This window comes from Solanum verrucosum, unplaced genomic scaffold (assembly GCF_900185275.1).
Source record: "Solanum verrucosum unplaced genomic scaffold, falcon-dt-bn FXZP01000235.1, whole genome shotgun sequence".
Lineage (NCBI taxonomy): Eukaryota > Viridiplantae > Streptophyta > Magnoliopsida > Solanales > Solanaceae > Solanum > Solanum verrucosum.
Window position 1 is genome coordinate 4,416,847 of NW_026019948.1, and position 17,884 is coordinate 4,434,730.

Sequence of the window (17,884 nt, forward strand, 5' to 3'; positions counted from 1 at the left end):
CTAACTATGGAAGTATTTACAAAAATAAAAAAATAATTGAAATAGATAAAGAATGCTTCGAAATAGCAAGAATAGTTGAAGCAGAAATACAACAAGCTCAACTTCCGAATGAATATGAAATTCATTTTGGAAAAACACAAGAAATAGAAAGTTTAGGTAGTAGTAGCAATCCGAGACTTACATTAGAATATGGAAGAAATTCCATAAGAAAAAATCTTTCTCAAAGATACTATAAAAGAACTTTTGAAATCTCTAACATTGCTAGTATTACAGGGAGAATATATAATGGAACAGAATGGAAAATGCAAGAAATCTTAATACAAACTGGTGCAACAGTCAATCACGTTAAAGGTATTCTATTAGACGGACTACCAATATATGAAGGTATCCCATATACTTACAAAACCTTTGAAGGACATAACTATATTTGTCAAAAAATGGAAGATATACCAATACAATTGGATGCAATAAGAATAACAGTCCCTTGTTACATTACAAATCACGAAAGTGAGCATAACCTAATTCTAGGAAATTTATTCCTTAATAGTTTGGAAGACTATAGTATAGGAAAAGATGGAATAGAAATAAATTACAAAAATGAAACTTGTTTCATACCAAAAAAATGCCTAAAGAAATATCTTTTAAGGTATCAGTTTTAATAGAAATATCCTTCTATGATACTAAAATAACAACTTGTTGTTAAATCGACAATGGATCCGAAGCCAGTTTAGCAAAATCCTTTTTAATAAAAGATTGGGATATAAACAAAAATAATATATCAATGATTGAAATTACTGGAAATAAAGAAAGACTATCACAGTCAAAAGAAAAGGTAGAAACAATTTTAGGTTCAAAAATTGTTTCTATTAATAAATTATTTGCATATGATAAATTAGAAACCAATTTATTATTGGGTAATGATGTTTTACAACAATTTCAGGATTATCATCAGACATTATACATGATAAGCCTTAAAACACCTTGCGGATATTTTATTAAAGTCCCAAGAAAACAACATCCGTGTAGTCTTGAAAGGGAGAATGAAAATTATAAGAAAAAATACTTAGAAAATCTAAGAAAAATCTCTTGTAAATGCCTTAATCTTGAAAAAATCAAGGAAAATTTACAAAAAACTTATGGAGAAAATCCATTAGAAAATTGAGAAGAAAACCAAGAATGAGCAACTTTAACACTTAAAGACCCAAACATCATCATAAGGGTAAAACTGATGCTCTATAATGAGGAAGATAGATATGAGTTTAAAATCCAACTCAAGGAATTAATCAACCTAAAAATAATTAGAATGAGTAAAAGCCCTCATAGTAGTCCAACATTTATGGTAAGAAACCACGCTGAAATAAAAAGAGGAAAAACTTGAATGGTTATAAACTATAAAGAATTAAATAAAAATTGTATATTTGATGGATATTTTATCCCTAATAAAAACAATCTCATCAACCTTGCAAAAGGAAAAACTTATTTTTCAAAATTCGACTGTAAAAGTGAATTTTGGCTAATAAGAATGGCAGAAGAATCCATTCAACTAACTGTTTTTAGCACACCTAATGGACATTATGAATGGATGGTAATGCCTTTTGGGTTAAAAAACGCTCCACAAATTTTTCAAAGAAAAATAGATAAAATATTTTCCGAAAAGGAATTTCTAGTAGTCTATATAGATGACATACTAATATGTTCTAAAACCTATGAAGAACATTTAAAACATCTAAAAGAATTATCAGAAATCTGTTTAAAAAATGGAATTATTTTGAGCAAAAAAAAAGGCAGAAATAAATAAAAATGAAATAGAATTTTTAGGAATGATAATTTCAAAAAATGGAATCAAACACACATCTCAAAAAAATTTTGTAGAATTTCCTGATAAATTATCAACCAAAAAGGAAATATAGAAATTTTTAGGATGTCTTAACTATGCAGGAGAATTTATTCCATACCTAGCAAAGAAAAGAAATTTATTACAAAAATTGATAAGAAAATCCAACAGACTTGGATGGACTGAAGAACATACCCAGTGTATTAAACAATTAAAAGAAGAATGCTCTAAGTTGCCAAAACTTAGATTACCAGAAGAAAAAGATGATTTGGTATTACAAACTGATGCGTCAGACTATCATTGGGGAGCATTATTGCAAACCGATTTAAATGAAATCTGCAGGTACACAAGTGGTACATTCAATGAAGCAAAAACAAGATATTCAACCAATGAAAAGGAATTATTAGCCATTGTTAGAGGAATTAGGAAATTTTCAGCTTTCCTTTTACCGAAACAATTTGTTATTAGAACTGATAACATGCAGGTGTCATGACTAATTTTCAACAAACTTCCATCTGAACCGCAATACAAAAGATTGCATAGGTGGCAGGTTTAATTATCCTTCTATTCTTTTAAAATAGAACATATTTAAGAAATTGTTAATTCTTTTGCAGATTTTCTATCAAGATATGTCCAATATGGACAATCGAACAAATATCCTGATTAACAGGGTGTATGAAAAAATGCAACTTGTGGCGGAGTCCATAGATGACAAAAGCCAAAAACTATTCAACATCAGAGATCAATTAGCTAGCTTAACCGAACAAGCAAGAAAAATGCACTATGAAATTAATCAGCTAAGTAATGATCAAGCTGAAAGTATGAGTGAATTGCTACTCCTATGTGAACATTTGGACACTTGTCCAAAACGGAATACCATTCCAAAAGGGAATATTAATCCCAACAAAGTGGCAAGAGATGTCCCACTAGCACCTAGTGCTAAAAAAACTCATCAGTAAGTTTGGATATGCCGAAGCCTGAGTCTAAGGACAAAGGTAAAAGCCAAACAATTCAGAAAGATGCTAATTCTTCGAAAGAAGAAAAGGGCACATCTTCAACGAAGATTGATAAAATAATTTCTGGGAATCCAGAAGGAAGCTCTAACAAAGTTCCATCAGGAACAAAAGTTTTCTCTTCTTTTTCAGGTTGGAAAGTAGAATCTAAAGGTGGAAGAATATCTTGCCTTCACAAGATATATTTACAATCTCCCTGAAGAACGTGGAGAAACATTCGGAGTTTTAGAAACAACAAGTTTGTTTCCAAGAATTTCGATATTCCCAAATGGATCACCGTACTTTACCACTCAACTATTTGAATTTGGATACCTAGATCGAGTCTATACTAAACCAGAATTGCTTGAGATATCTAAACTACCAGAACAATTGAGGAATTCAGTGAAAACCTATGCATAAGGCGATGGAGTTTATTGTAGATTCTTTAGTATCGCTATAGAGAGCAAGGACTAGCAAACATATTTTCCTACCATAAACTACATTATGGTGGAAAAATTAAAAGATTTTAACATCAAAGCAACCGGAATAGATAAAAAAAACTCCCTCACATAAATAAAAAATGGATACAAACAAAACGAGCATTCGAAATTAAAGCATTATATTTTATTCTCAAACATTATTACAATAAAGATTACAAGGTATTAGATCAAGACCATCATTGGGTCTTAATGACAAAAGGAAAAACAAAATCCGATATACTGAAGGATAAAATCCTTGACATTGAGCTTCATCGACTGGAAGCCATAGAAGAAACATGGAAGCTTTCTTGCAAGTTTCTAGATCATAAACACTTGTCACAAGAATCAGAATAAAATCACAGCTAGAATCAATGGCTGTAAAAGCAACAATGTAGCAGGTTAGAAGACAAAGAAAAAGACGTAAGCACTTACGTCAAGAAAAAGGAGGAATCTTATCTCTTTATCTCTTTAGTCAAAAAGAGATATCACATCAGGTCGGCAAACAACATCTTAGCACAAGATGATTGAAGGACGAAAAAAGAAATATCAAAGTTCTTAGGGAGGTCCCTAAAATTGTAAATCAGTCCCTCCTTGCATCTATAAAAGGAGAGGAACTTCACATAAATGAGGCAGACTAATCCTTCTTTAAAACATCCATTAGAGAAAATGTTAGGTACCTCAAAGTGTGAGTAGTAACTTATCTCGCTAGGGAAAAGTATTCTCTAGATATGTTTTAAGTGTGTAAAATATGTAAGGTTTGTTTGTAAGAATAATATTATGAAATAAACAGTTTGGTTTCTATACCTCTCTTCTCTAAATTCCAAGAATAAGTTTTAAGTGAAGGTTGCGATCTTCAACCTAAAGGAGGAACGATAGGAAAGTAGCCAATAGACTGATGTCAAGGAGGCGAAAAATCGTTCATGACCTGAAGGGAGAACTGTTGTGGTAGTGATAAGAATTTATTCATCGAAAGAACATGAGAAAGGTATAAACGCAAAACTTTGTATTTCATAATTATTATTGTTAACAACAAATCGTACTATATTTTATTTTAACTTAGAATATAAAAAAAGAATACTTAGTACCTGTAGAGAAATTAAAATATATTGTTTAAAGATCAAACATTACATGTGTATACAATATTTGTCTATCTTATATGCTTGTTGTAGCATAAAAATATAAATATGTTGAAAGACATTCAATATCACTTACATCTTGTAAGAAAAAGAGAGTGGAAACACCGCATAGCATTGCATCATATTATTAAAGCAATTCCTGAAATAGAAAACGCATACTTAAGTACAAGTGTAAGATCTACAAAGCTCATAATAGCAATACATGAAATGAGAATGCTTAGAATACAAGAGGATTTTGAATACAAAAATGCCAAAAGCATATTATATATATATATATATGATTTCTTTTGGTGAAATTTGCTTTGCTTCTACCCGTTGCCACTACAACAGTTGAAAAAGTTTTTTCGACAAGAATGACTTGCGGAATCGAATGGAAGATGAATTCTTGGATGACTACATAATGCCTTATAGGAAAAAAAATTTAAAGATGTTTCTAATAAGTGTATTGTGAAAACATTTCAAGAGATAAAGTGTCGTCGAGTGCAATTGTAGTTACCGATTCACATATTTTTATGTGTATATGAGGCTATCACTTAACATATTTATCCTACTTCATTTTCTTTAGTCTATCCATTGATATTTTGTAAGTTTTTGTTTTGAGATTATTCATTTTGGATAGTTGGTTAATATGATATAGAACAAGGAAAGAATATGAGCAACTTGAAGCATTATATAGAGACCAACAATTGAGGTATGAATATTTTGTAGCCAATCTTGATAATCTGACCGGTGCAATGTGTTTTTTTTCTTACTTGTCCTAATGTATAAACATTCCTGACGAAAATTATGGTTCCTTCACTGTATCTGATGCGTGAGCAATTTTAATTTCAAGTCCAACGTTGAATGAGATGAGTCATAATCTAATACCATATAAAATTAGGTATTGGACCTAACTCATACCCTAAAAGATAGTTTAAAGGAATGAGTCTTATAAGGAGCTCACCTATGAACTATAGTTATTAACCATCAAATCTGTCACTTTTTTTTTTTCATTTTTTAATATTAATCCTAATGGTATCAACTCAGGATTCTTTCCAAAGTGAGTTATTTTTACTAATCTTATCCCAAAAATGTAATTCAATATTTTATTGGGCTGCTTTGACCTATCACTTCTGTTATGTGTCACTTTATCATTGGTTTGTCTACTCAAAATTGTTTCCAATTCATACAATATCATATGTCAATATAGCTAATTAAAAAGAGCATGACCAGCAAAAAAAAGATTTTCAAAAAGGACAAGGTCAAATTTATTGAAGCAAAGTGATCAATTACATTGGGATAGATTGAGGTCAAATCATTGGTATGTCATCAACTTCTCATAGGAGAAAGCTATTACTATTATGATATGGATTGAATTTTATTTGAGTGGATATAAATGCATGAATTTGAGTCCATCTAAATATATTAAAGAAAAATCACCCCACATATCTATTTAAGGAGTAATATTACAAGTTTTAGATCTTCTTTTAAAATATTACTACTTATAACATTTTAATTGCAAGTTATAACAGATCTTTTCTTTTTTTTTTATAATTAAATTAATTCCACTTCATTAAATAATTAGTCTTTTATAATTATATTTTAATTAATAATTGAGATAAATAAAATTAATAAGAGGCAATCAATGGTAATTATCTATTACACTTTTTTAGGGATTTTTTTACCTTCCACACATAATATTACACCTTTTTAGGGATTCTTTTACTATTCACGTTCAACATTTACTCAAATGGTAGATCTTTCTCTCTCACCATCATCATTCTTTTTCTTTGTACATCCAAAAGAAGGAACAGTAAATCTTTCTCTCTCATCATCTTCATTCTTCTTCTTTGTACACTCAAAAGAAGGACAAATCTTCTAAACAATACAAAGAATCAAGAGTTTAGGCTGACAAAAAATATGTTGAAGAATCAAAAACATCATCATACACTTCGAAAGGTCCCAGATTCGTTAGAAAGGGTTTCTAATGTTGAAATTGAGGCTTCATCTTTTAACATCTTGACTCAAACGCCGCCGATCAACGGGAATGTGAATTCAATGAACAAGTGTGTTATCACTCCCAAGAAAAAACAAACCCCAATAAAGTTGTGTATGATCATATTTAGTATATTTTTCACATGAAATTGATATACTATGTAGTTGGTATGATTTTTTTATATTAATACGTTTGTGCATTGACATGAAGTTTGTATAAATATGGTATGACTTTTCCACAGTTGTATTTAAATTATTTTTCGATTGAAGTTGGTGAAATGGGGATGAAAATTAATATGAAATTATATGTATTTCTATCATTTTGTGATTTTTTCTTCAATGTTGTTTCAGTGATTATGGTATGTACACATGTCTATTTGTTGAATATATTAGCAATGGAGTTTCTGATATGGGTCCCACTAATATAGATGCAAAGTACCATTATCAAAAATACGCCACAATCCTATGATAGTATGGAAGAAGCAGGAATGTTGATGGCGCAATTAGTGAGAGTGAAGTAACTGGAACTGTTGCTAGCAAATTTGGTGGACCCTGCATAGCAAAAGAACATGCTTCGAATACTATCAATATCCTACACCAAGATCATGAAAAATATATTTGAGATAGTTGATTGTAGCTTAGACTTTTAATTAGTACATGCTTTTTAATTATTAGATGGTGTATATTTGTTTTTGCTACAGTTTTTTACAACAATATATAGGGATAAGGGTTTGAAAAATACCTCAACTTTGGTCGGATTTGTTATTGCGATACTAAACTTTCATAAGGACCTATTACCTCCATAGACTATTTAATATCGTATTTTTTACCCCCTGAACTATTTAATAGTGTATTTTAAAGGTATATATATGCCCACGTGGATACATTACTATTTATAATTTTGCATTATTTTTTATGTCCACGTGGGTAAATATATATGTTTAAAATACGGTATTAAATAGTCTAGGGAGGTAATAGGTCCTCATGAAAGTTTAGTATCGCAACAGCAAATCCGACCAAAGTTGGGATATTTTTCAGACCCTTATCCCCAATATATACTATGCACTATTTTACTTATCAAATTTATTCTTCCCAGATTTATATCAGTTGGATACCAACTTCATATATTTTTATTTTTAGTCTTTGTCTTAAATTTCCAAGTCAGATACCAAGTGTATACAAATTGGATATCAGCATAAGCCAGATTTATATTGAATTTTTAGTTTTGAAAAACACATGATAAACATAGTAATAATTAAAATATTTTGAGATTCCTTTTATAGGACAACTGTATACATGGTTACACTTAAGTTTTTCAGATGGATATTAATTGGATACAACATTAACTAGTATTAGGTTGACTAATTTGGTTGAAATCTCAATTACATCTTAGTTTTTCTATTTTTTCAACTGGATATCAGTTGGATACCAAATAGATACCAATTGGATACAACAATAACTAGTTTTATGTTAGCTAATTTGGTTCAAATCTCAACTATGTCTTGCTTTTTCTATTTTCCAATGGGATATCAGTTAGATACCAAATGGATACCAATTAGAAATTACATTAACTAGTCTTAGGTTGGCTAATTCGTTTGAAATCTCAATTAATATATTTTTTTAAAATTTTCCAGTGGGACATCAGTTTGATACCAAGTGTAAACCAATTGGATACAACATTAACTAGTTTTAGGTTGGCTAATTCGGATGAAATATCAATTACATGTTTTTTCAATCAGTGGGACTTCAGTTAGATACCAAATGGATACCATTTTCATACTTAAATTTGACTTAATATTAGCATCTATCCTAAGTTGAGATGTTATCGCATTTACTAGACCACTAACAGACAGGAAGATTCATAGATAATTCCCTCCATTTGAAAATCAACATATTTTTCTTTTTCATTAAAAAAAAAATAACCGTCAATCTTACATAATACAAAGGAATAATAAATATATTGTATTTATATTCACTTTTCATACCATAATAATACAAATTTCATCCACAACTTCATTCTTCTCACACAAATATATACATACTCGTCATTACTTATTCATACTAATATCATTCCAAACAGTCTGCCAGAATTCATACCATAAAACACATTTCATAAAAAAATAATAGTCTGTCGTACATAATACAAAGGAATAATAAATATGTTGTATTTATATTCAAATTTCATACCAACCTAATACAAATTTCATCCACAACTTCATTATTATCACACAAATTTATAGACACTCGTCATTACTTATTCATATCAATATCATTCCAAACAGTCCACCAAAATTCATACCATAAAACACATTTCATACATTTAATTTTTTACACACATTTCATATATTTATAACGATAACATCATCACTATTTCATACACTGTCACGAAATAATATAATCAAATCATTCAAATATAAATACAAAATCGCCACATCCATGGTGTTTACAGTGTACAAATTACAAAACCAGTATACAAAAAACTCATAACTCATTTATTCAATTTTCACAGAAATTATTTTGTAATAAGAAACAAACGAAGGTTCATACAAAAAAAATCACAATTTAAATCTATTATACACAACCAAAATTCGAAAATTTCATTTTTAATTTCATTGTTCTTAATTTTTATTTTTTTTGAAGTTATACAATTAATAAAACGCAATGAATACTAACAGAAGGATCCCATCTACCACCATGTTTTATTAATATCGATAAGAATCCGTCCATTACCACAAAATAAAAAAAAATTGAACCAAGAATATTTTGGAATTAGTCGTGAATGACGACACAGAAAAAAAAATCGAGGGACTGAGAAACGTTTGAATAAAAAAAATCTGATTTTTGAATTAATTTTAATTGATTGAGTAAAAAAGGAAAACAAATTGACAGAAAAAAAAAATTAGAGGGAGAGAGAAACGTTTGAAAAAAATATATATGATTTTTTATTTAATTATAACTGATTGAGTAAAAAAAGGAAACCAAATATTCTTATTTTTTTTTGAATCTCCTAAATTTATGGCATTATTAATTATCCTTAATGTTATCTGTTTTTTTTTTTAATGATATTTAAAAAATGTTTTTTAGTATTATTTTTAAAAAACTTTTTTTTAATAAAATGTTACAACCTGAAAATTTTATTGTTACAACTTGAAAGTTTTATTCAACTGCTATAACTTAAAAATATTAGTCTAATAAATGTCATTTATAAAATTTTCACATATATTAATATTTCCACTCATAGCTTTCACTCGTAATTAAGAGTCAATAATTGTGATAAAGACATTCCAAAGATTTTTCCAAGGAGAAAGTTAAAGGAATTGTTTGGTAATTGGTAGGGTATATATATATAAAAGTTGGTAGGGTGTATAAGTATAATGTATTAGTAATGTTTGTATTAGTTATGTTTGCATTAATTATGCTTACATGCTGAAATTATTTCTTATCTGGTTTGCTATATTAAAAAAAATATGCATTGCATAATTTCTAAAAAATTGTTTACAAAATACCCTCCACAAATAAAGTGGAAAGGATGTAGATAAGGTTTTAAAGGGTAATTGTGTATTTACTCATGACTAATAAAATCCTTTGCATTACTAATATCATGAATTTTCATGTATTTGTTATTCATATCTTAATACCAAATAAAGTATACAAGTTAGACATTAATTGAAAAAAGGTGTACAAAATAAGATACTAATAATATACAAAATTAATGAGCATACATTATTTTTTCTATGAAAGCCCCATAAAAACATGTGGATTTGAAAGCAAAATATTGGTCTTACTTAACAATTTTAGTTTTGTCATTTTATTATCACGATTCACGAGTAACAATCCAAAATCTTTGAACAATCTATATATCAATCAAGTATCTATGCAAAGCTGCAACAAATCCCTCAGCTTTGAAAACAAGGCGCTGTGGTATTTTTAGACTTTTATGCTGCATTTTCTTAGGGAAAATCCTGCAAGATCTTCTCTCCATCACGGGAGTCTACTAAAGTAAATTTGTCTAAAACTACTCTACATTACTACACTTTGCATTCAATTTTCGCCATTTTCGATAATTCTCATCTTCTGAGTTAATTTTTGGATGGAGTAATTAGCCATGCATGCTCCATTTTTTAATAAAGAAATAGATCCTATCCCTTGAGCAGTTTACAATTATAAGAACTTATGCTATATTTGAAATCCAACCAAAAAAGACCACCATATTCCTATAAGAATAGCTCCAGATCTAGAAATATATGTCAACATCCAGCCCATTAAAGCGGTATGTGAGTAGGATTTTTAGGATATCATGAGACAGTTCGGTCCATCTGAACCCAGCTACATCGGGCTGTGGTGTTGCCTATCAAAAAATACTGTTTAGGAATACAAGCAAATCGAAGTTGTGTATCGATATAAATTTCATTATTTTGCTTGAAATACTTAGATTCTAAGCGACCTTATATCTTGGTGTAACTCAACTCGATCGATCAATCTACTAATGACCAAAATACTGTAAGCAACTGCAGCGTAGCTATAGCTATTCATTACAACTGGGAAGAAACATTTGCTCGCAGGGAAATATTGGTATATCATCGTACAGTAATATTTTTCAAATGTTTTATTGTACATCAAGAAAACGTAATAATTTGTTTGAAAATCTATGATGAAACATACTACACATGTTCCATTTAAAAATGACATTAACCAATAACTTGTGTCATTCATTCCTATCATAATATTCCTCATACATCTACATTGGTGGACCACGAAATTTGAAATTAGTAAATATACTAATAAATAATAATGCACATAGATCAATACATACAGACACACTGTTTACCTTTTTTACTATTCAGAATGAAACGTTAATTTTAAAAAAGAAATGAGAAAAAGTTAATTACGCAGATTTCCAGAAAAACTAATCCAGAGGAGCAACTATTCCCAGAATTGTTTTCCCAGAACTTTTCTAATAATTATCTCCAAAGTCCAAATGCCACCTAAAAATTACATTACTAATAAACAATACCTCAAAGAGGTAAATTGTTCTTTCTAAAACAGAGTACGAAGAAGGAAAAATAGCGCCTAGCTGATACTTTCAACAGGAAATGGATAGGATCAGATAGACAAAACTCAAATAACCTTGGGAGAAGTCTGACCGTACTCTATGTACAAGGACATTTTGCTAATTCTCTGGTAGAGATCAAAGGAATAGCGGGAGAATTTTCTTATTAGGTCAAAAAGTTGACTATCCATTCTCGAGTAGACACAGGACATTCCCTAGCTTGAGGTATTCTTCCGTGCAGCATAAGATCGATATGCCGCCAGTCCAACAACGGCAACAGCAGCCACAACTGCAATTTTAGTCAGGAGTCAGATGGAATACAATAATTTGATTCAAAAAAATTGGCTCTAATATGCCAGGCCTATCTTCAGTGCCAATGTTCATTCATTCAGTTCCATTTTCTACTTCTCTTTGGAGATATCTTTAGGGGTATTAGATTCAAAGTACCTGAAGTAAACATAAGAGAGCGATTAACAAGATGACGATATCGTTTCTGGCTACGTCCAACTTCAGTTTCAGGAACACTTAAATGAGGGTGCTCTGCAGCAGTGACAATTCTATTGAACATGCTGTTCAGATCTCTCTCCTTCACACTAATGTGAATAGGTGCATCTATTCCAAAATTCTGACATATCTGGACAAATATTTCAAAATTTTATCAAAACAGCATATGTAGAAATAAAAACCAAGAATAAAATCTTTTTATGTAATTCATTTAAAACCCAGGGTACATTCACTACATTCGATCTCTGCACAAATCAGAACACAATTTGATCAATGTAAATACCTTTGCTGAATCTTTTATTGCCATTGGATATGAATCAAGATCATCCTTTGCAGCAACAAATAGACAAGGCACCATGAAACCACTAACTTCCCCTCGCCTTGCCACAGTCATCAGCAATTCCGATGCTCTTTTTAAAGAATATTCATCGGAGCTAAAGGGGGAAAAAAGAAGAAGAAAGTACTCACACAAAAAGCAAAGCATTATCAAGACAACGATGAAGAAGGAACCTGTCTATATCCAAGGTGATGGACTATGCCAATGAATTCAACTATACACTACAAGCTGCTAGTCACTTAGATCTTGCATTACTCACCTGTCATATGCAAACACTGCTACATCACAAGATGCCAAAGATTCCTTAGTAGATAGAATCATCTTAACTTCATCTTCTGGAATCTCCCTAAGTACAAGTGTTTTCTTAGTTCCCTGCAATAAAACCCGTACTTAGTAAGATGGCAATTACTTGGATGTCAATCTAAGGGTATTAAACAGTCCGGGTCAACCCGGAACCGGACCAGCCAGAGGGGGCAGGGTTGGGCTGGGTTCATCACAAAAACCGAGCCGCACGATCATAGCTGGAGTATCGACGGCCCGGAATCGGTCCAACCCGGTAGTGTCACATCACTCCTGAACCGGTTACCCAGACCAGCCCTGATTTTTTTATATGTATTAAGAAGTTAAAAAAAAACTAAATTTTAATTAAATTAGAAAATATTATTTTAATAGAAAACTGGTCCATCCCGGTCCAGTAGAACCCGGCCCTGCACGGTTGGAAACGGACCCTCCCAACCCGATAACCAACCCAGAGTCCAGACCCCAGCCCGGCCCCTTAATACCCTTATGTCAATTTCGAAAGCATTCAGCAAGGGAATACAATTGCAAATGCAATGATCACACATATTGCATAGGATGCGCATCCATGGATCAAAGAAAAGCATGACTACTAATTAACCCTATGCATATTCGTAATGAATCATGTGCATAGAACCTAACACATGTAGGAGCTCTTACTCATATTTGCAGCACACTGGTACACCAGTTTTAGAAAGATCAACTAACATCCTATCAAGTCAAATGAGAATTCTTCTGAGAGCACTTACCCCAAGACGGTCAACAACATTAACAGCATAGTGCTCGTCAGTTGTCACCGCATAATTTTCTGAGAAAGGCCTTTAGCGAAAAAAAGTTATGCATCAGAAATTGCCAGGCTAAGGATAGTTAAGAAAATGACAGAAGGGAGATATGGTCATTTGGCTGGCCAATTACAAGCAAAATGGAAATCTGCTATATACAAAAAAGAATTTTGGAAAAAATGCTTAATAGCCAGAAACAAGGACTATTATTAACAACAGCAATTCACTAGCTTAAATTCATATAGATACCTTCCCAACAACGACTTCAGCAAGGCCGACTTGCCAGATCCTTTAGGACCAAAAACAAAACACTGGTAAACATTTCGATCTGTCTGTTGTTTCTTGCGATCAACTGATTTTCTCCTGGTAAGACGGAGTGCTGATGCAGCACCACAGTTATACCCAATGTATATCAAGTTGGCCAAACTCTGAGCTGGTTCCAGCAACGTCATAAGAGCCCACTGATATTGCAAGAATAAGCAGTTTTGATCTTTAATAACATGCCTTAACAGAAATTATTTTTTGTCCGGTAGAAGTAGATGTCAACTAGAGTATTGTGACATTATAAGCATTATATGTAAAAAGGTAAAAGTACACCAGAAATAGCAGACTAGCAAAATCCCATTTATTAATAAAAAAATCCTGGAGAGCAATCTATAAGATAAATATCCTAATGACCTTGTACACAGTTTTCTGAGAAAAAAAAGGAAGGAAAACCAAAGTCAATTAATTTTGGGTGGTGATCTATCTACTACATTTGAACAAGTTAACTGCTCAAAGCATGTAGGGCATGTAAGCAAGAAAGGTATATTTCCAAATTATCTGATCTTGAAAGGAAATGATATCGGATCTGTTGGAAGAAATTTGAAAGTATTATGAAACCCTCTTGACAGTGCAATAACCAGGAGAGGGAATGAAGAAAGAAAGTTAGCAGTAAGAACCTCAGATAGGAAAGCAGAAAGAGACAAGCCCCCCAATGGAGTTCTTTCAACAGCATCCTTGTAGGGAGCTTCACCCAGGACTGCAATTTTTCAAACATAAAAAGCCAGGTTTAGCAATCAGCTCAGAGGGAAGGGCAACTAAAAAGAGAGAGAAGACGAGTCGAGAACACTTCTCAACATAAGATTCAAACAAAGAGGATCGGTGATAATGAGAAAAATTATTTTACAAAACCTGTACTAAAAGAAATCAGATAACTGAAAAAGAGAAGTTGTCTAAATCAATCTGCAAGCATAATCCTAACTCATCCTAGTAAAGTCAAAAGACTGAAAACTTCACATCCTCGCAATTAGCTGCACACAAATTACTCAGAGCTACCATTTAAGAAAAGACTCGACACTCTATATGAGATTCACGGTAGAAGTGTTACAAATCTGCTAAAAGCTGTCTTATTCGATCATTTTTTATGTGTCAAGCAAAAGCTTATAGGCATATTTCACAATTCCCCCTATAGGATTGAAATAATTTTGTAATAACCCTTAGGAAAGTGGAAACAGATGTAAAAAGTGAAACAACTTCAATCAATGAATGGACAAGATTTGTAACAAGTAGTATCCTAAATAACTAAACCTACAGTCTTAGCAGGAAGTGTGCACCAAAACCATCCAAACATACATAATTCAAAGAGCTCAAAGAAACCTTTTTACCTTTCCGGTGCAGTTGAAAAAAGATCATCAAGCTCAGAATTTCTGAGAACTCCATCCTGCATAAAACAAAGATTATAGATTTAGGAACAAAAAAAAAAGTTCAAAATTTCTGGTATTATCCAAAGAATTTTAAGGCTTGGCAAAAAGTATTTGCATAATCACCAGTCTTACTAGTATTTTGTTTTAATAACTGTGATGCCCAAGTCAGCTTGCACACACCTTGACTAATTCCACGGGACACCTGCTACCCCCACCAGCAGGTATCGAGTTACTCTATTCATCGAGGCTTGGACAGATGGGGAGAAATCACCTAGTATTTTGCCGCCACTGAGACCTCATGGATCTCAATCCACTTCATTGACCATTATGAATAATCTCATTTGGCCGGCGGGTTGGGGGCATAAGAAAAAACTCACACTTCACTGAAACAGGAAAGGATCAACAGACCACTGACATTTCAAATAGGAAATTGTTACACAACCAAATTCTGACATTTGTCTGAAATTTCTCCAAAAGAATTTCCACTCAAACTAGAGCATACCACCTACCTAGTGACATATTTGGAGGGGTTCCTAAATTTATCCAAAAAGTAGTAGGTACTTAAAACTTCAGTAATAGAATATATCTCAGACAGGAAAAATATGTAGAAAGCTATGTCCAAATCTCTCCAAGTCAATGAAAGGAAGACCAACAACTTAGATATGGAAAAAATAACAGTGTGGAAAACAAACTCAAACTACCCAGATAAAAAAGAGATAGGGATATTATAAGACAAAATTGGCAAAAAGATTGCTTTCATGTTGGTATATGATGTGACGTGAAGATCTAAAAGATTACCCAGAACTCTGCAATGGTAGAAGTAAACACCTTTTGGAACAGTACTGACTGAGGATATTAATTGTTTTGTGTAACGATAAAACTACTTCAAACAAAGACAAGAAGAGATGTTTGGCATTCAAAATATGTTATCCTCGTGAAAAAACTAAAAAAGTTTCGCCACCCTGAAGAAACAAAAATAAGGAAAAAACAATACACCTGCAACTTGACACGGCTTAATTATGGAATCAAAATTGCAGTCAAAAACAGATAGAGCTCCTCTTTCGTCCAGATATGAGGACTGTAACGAGAAATAAATCCTAAATCTCTGTCCAAATCTGTAAGCTTGGACAAATTCTTAGTGTTCTTCCAATTCTCTGAGTCTGAATCTTTATACAAGCCAAGCAATTGGCGTCTGACCATCTTCCATTCTCTTTATCCTCTTCAAGTTCGCTTTGGAATCTTTAAAAAAGTAGGGACAATTGGAATTTGGCTCAATTTAATTCCTTGAAGTTCAATTTTTCATTTCTAATTTGGTCAAATTTACATTGTGACTAAATAATTGTTCATTAGTCTTAGCAACTAAGTTGAGCGGACTCTTCAGTTTCGATGCCGCACCCGTGTCAGATTCTCCAAGAATACACTACTTCTGGCGAATCCGACACACACCCCTTGACATTTTAAGAGCCCGAGCAACATTCTTTTGGACTTCCTGTATCAAAGATTGCTCTCTATCTTAACGACCCAAGAGTTCTGGTGAGATCAATTCACTGCATAACCTTTAGTTACTCAGAGCAACCCCACCCCCTAGAGACAATGGATGCATATAATGATCCACTTTATTATCAAGTCATATTAAATGCATGAAAAAGAAAACAGTTACTCCCTTTGTCCCAATTTATGTGGAACTTTTCGTTTTTTGAGAGTCAAAACAGTTGAAGTTTGATCAGGAATTTGTGCATGAAATCTTCAAAAAAAAAATTAAATGAAATTTATATAATTGTAAATTATGTAAAAAGTACTATAAGTCACAATAATTGATAATTCAAATGTTTAAAAGATCCATGAAAAATTAATGGTCAAAGATAGACTTGTTTGAATCTCGAAATCCGAAAAGTGCCACATAAAATGGAACGGAGGGAGTACTTATATAAAAGAAAATGCATGAAAAAATAGTGTCATACTTTATCAGTGTCAAATGTGCTGAAGACCCCTTTCAAGAACTCCACTGCTTCGCTGGTCAGTTCCAGACTCTGCAAGCAGACAAACATTATTGAGAAGGGAACTAAAAGAAAGACAGCGTTCCACAAGAAAAATATGAGTATACCACCGGAGTTTTCTTGTAACAAACAATATTGTGTAAGACAACTTACACCTTCAGAAAAATGAAAAAAAAAATGAAGCAGCATTGGGACAGAAAGACGGTTCCTATCATCTGATCCTTGATAATTTTCCATCATAGGAACTCTGAACAACGGACCTGATTCACCATGAACCAGAAACTCTGTGCAAACTAGGTCAACAAATTATTGATATTCGACATGATTTTTCCTGTTAGCCTCAGTGCCAAGTTTCTTCCAAACACAGACAGCCAACTATAACGCTAACAATATCTTGCACGAAACAAGTATCAATAATCGTCTGCTTCAAAAATAGTCTCACCTGATCGGGAGCTTTTTTGAATGGTATTGTAAGGTTATCATCCTTCAGCTTGATTTATCATTGTACCCAAATTTCCTTAACACGGTCCAAGTGGTCTCAAGTCGACCCTTCTCTATAAAAAGTGCATGAAAAAAAGAAACCCTGTCAATGTAAGGCCCAGGTCATTTACACCTTGAGGTAGCTTCTCCTGTACACTCTTTTGACACCCACTATCTCAGCAGGCTGCAGGGGAGCATTGAAGCACTTAATCTGCCAATTTTTTATGGAAATAAAAACAGAAAATGCTATAGAATAAGGTTTTCTTGAAAGAAAGTAATCGAATGTTTTAATAAACTCGAGACTACAAAAAGAATAACCTGAAACTCATTAAGCTCA

At 32.1% G+C, this 17,884-nt stretch overlaps 1 protein-coding gene across 8 annotated transcripts in view; it reads right to left on the bottom strand.

Annotated features, from left to right (window-relative positions):
• Nucleotides 1–11,370: 11,370 nt before the first annotated feature.
• The window catches only part of LOC125813578 (mitochondrial Rho GTPase 1-like), a 19,907-nt gene continuing 13,393 nt past the window's right edge, over nt 11,371–17,884 (bottom strand). For 4 of the 8 annotated variants that reach the window (XM_049493062.1, XM_049493063.1, XM_049493059.1 and 1 more), the window contains 4 exons: nt 12,566–12,678; nt 12,253–12,403; nt 11,913–12,099; nt 11,371–11,754 (listed from right to left, as the gene is read on the bottom strand). In XM_049493062.1, the coding sequence (XP_049349019.1) occupies nt 11,681–11,754; nt 11,913–12,099; nt 12,253–12,403; nt 12,566–12,678 (525 nt within the window). In that variant the 3' untranslated portion in view covers nt 11,371–11,680. Of the gene's footprint in view, nt 11,755–11,912; nt 12,100–12,252; nt 12,404–12,565; nt 12,679–13,352; nt 13,423–13,634; nt 13,847–17,884 lie in introns of all 8 variants that reach the window. The other 4 variants (XM_049493058.1, XM_049493060.1, XM_049493057.1 and 1 more) reach the window with 4 other exon arrangements.